General features: G+C 49.2%; 1 protein-coding gene across 1 annotated transcript; it reads left to right on the forward strand.

The window, feature by feature from the left end:
• The first annotated feature begins 953 nt into the window (after positions 1-953).
• Positions 954-1910, forward strand: LOC116241508 (olfactory receptor 14C36-like). Its single transcript, XM_031612078.2, has one exon. It carries the CDS (start codon positions 954-956, stop codon positions 1908-1910), a length of 957 nt encoding a protein of 318 aa, XP_031467938.2.
• The last annotated feature ends 303 nt before the right edge of the window (positions 1911-2213 follow it).

Consider the following 2213-nt stretch of genomic DNA (forward strand, 5'->3'; position numbering starts at 1 on the left):
GATGCGTGAACCACCTCCTGTGCAGGCAGAGCTCCAGCAGAGCAGAGCAGCATCTCCCCAGGCACGTGTCCATCACACTCTGCAGTGCACAGGGGCTGAGAGCCACTGCCTGGGGCTGTGGGCAATGCAGTCTGTGAGGCTGGGAAGGAGCTGGCTTTCCCTTAATGAGATGCCATCAGTAGGACACATCTCCCTGAGGTGTCCTTCAGAGCCGTGAGCTGACCTTCAGGATGCAAATATTTCCCCTAGTCAGGCGATCAAAGTGCAGGGAAGAAGCAGAGAGATGCAATATGCAAATGCTGTGGGGTTGGTGAAATCAGTGTTAGGGGTCATTTGCAAGATGTGTGGTGATGAGGCACTGCTGAAGTACATTGAGAAAGGGTGAATACACACTGATGGGCAGAGGACTCCTGTTTTCAGAGCTGGGTCTGACTTCAGAACTTTATGGGAATGCAATCGTCTTGCATCTGCTAAGTAGTCAAGCTCAGAGCAATTGGAAAGAAACCCAGTCAGCTCCCCTTACCCTGCACTAAGCAGCAGTGAATCCCTTTGCCTCTCAGGTCTTACAGCTGTTCAGACTTCAGCAAACACTCCTTAGGCATGGTGAGCAGGATGATAATTTGTAGGAAAAAGTGATCCCTAGAACTTCTATTTTTTATCCACATATTTTTGGCACTAAGGTTCAGATGCCAACCAGCACTTCTGCATTAGAAGTGATTTTATCTGATACATTCTGAAAGTAAAGTTTGACTCCACACCATCACCATGGTTCCATGTAACCATTGGGACAAGTCTGCTTCATTGAGATTAAAAGTGCAGAGACCCTCATGGCAAATTTGACCTCATGAAATGTAGATCACATCATGGAGATGAATGAACACAGCCCACATGGAAAGACTTGTCCTTGACTTTTATCCTCTTTGAACAGGTCCTGGTGCCCAGAAGTACTGCAGATGCCCAACAGCAGCTCCATCAGCGAGTTCCTCCTGCTGGTGTTGGCAGACACGCGGCAGCTGCAGCTCCTGCACTTCTGGCTCTTGCTGGGCATCTACCTGGCTGCCCTCCTGGGCAACGGCCTCATCAGCACAGCCGTAGCCTGCCACCACTGCCTGCACACCCCCATGTACTTCTTCCTCCTCAACCTCGCCCTCCTCGACCTGGGCTGCATCTCCACCACTCTCCCCAAAGCCATGGCCAATGCCCTCTGGGACACCAGGCACATCTCCTACACAGGATGTGCTGCACAGGTCTTTTTCTTTCTCTTCTTCACCTCAGCAGAGTATTGCATTCTCACCATCATGTCCTATGACCGCTACGTTGCCATCTGCAAGCCCCTGCACTACGGGACCTTGATGGACAGCAGAGCTTGTGCCACCATGGCAGCAGCTGCCTGGGGCACTGGGGTTCTCTATTCCCTGCTGCACACTGCCAATACATTTTCCCTGCCTCTCTGCCAAGGCAATGCCATCATCCAGTTTTTTTGTGAAATCCCCCACATCCTTAAGCTCTCCTGCTCACACTCCTACCTCAGGGAAGTTGGGCTTATTGTATTTTGTATCCCTTTGGAGTTTGGGTGCTTTGTATTCATTGCTGGGTCATATATGCAGATCTTCAGGGCCGTGCTGAGGATGCCCTCTGAGCAGGGACGGCACAAAGCCTTCTCCACATGCCTCCCTCACCTGGCCGTGGTCTCCCTGTTTCTCAGCACAGGCATGGTTGCTTATTTGAAGCCCCCCTCCATCTCCTTCCCATCCCTGGACCTGGTGGTGTCATTTCTGTACTCGGTGGTGCCTCCAGCAGTGAACCCCCTCATCTACAGCATGAGGAACCAGGAGCTCAAAGATGCTCTGCCGAAACTGATGACCAAAAGTGTTTTGAAAGCAGTGAACTGCCCACCTTTTTCTATCTAAGAGTTGTAATACAGATTTTTACGGAATCAAACTGTCTTACATGTTTTATGTATTAGTTTCCTAAGTGTAATTTATTGAATGTTTTATTCTGTGTTTTAATTATTGTAATGTTTTTCACTTAAATGTCATTATCCACATCAAGTAGTACTCTGTACCTGTGCAGTATTGCCCAGTCACAGAGTACATTATAAACCAGGATCTCTGTGAAGCTTATCCAAACATCTGGAATGCAATGACTTTGTCTGTCTTACTTCCTGTGGGACATTTATGAAGCTGCCAGGGTCAGCTGTTCTCAGCACCCCA

The sequence above is a fragment of the Phasianus colchicus genome, chromosome 29 (assembly GCF_987193195.1).
Source record: "Phasianus colchicus chromosome 29, bPhaCol1.hap1.1, whole genome shotgun sequence".
Lineage (NCBI taxonomy): Eukaryota > Metazoa > Chordata > Aves > Galliformes > Phasianidae > Phasianus > Phasianus colchicus.

Coding starts and splice junctions, on each gene's coding strand:
- LOC116241508 (XM_031612078.2), top strand. CDS start 954: ATGCCCAACAGCAGCTCCATCAGCGAGTTCCTCCTGCTGGTGTTGGCA.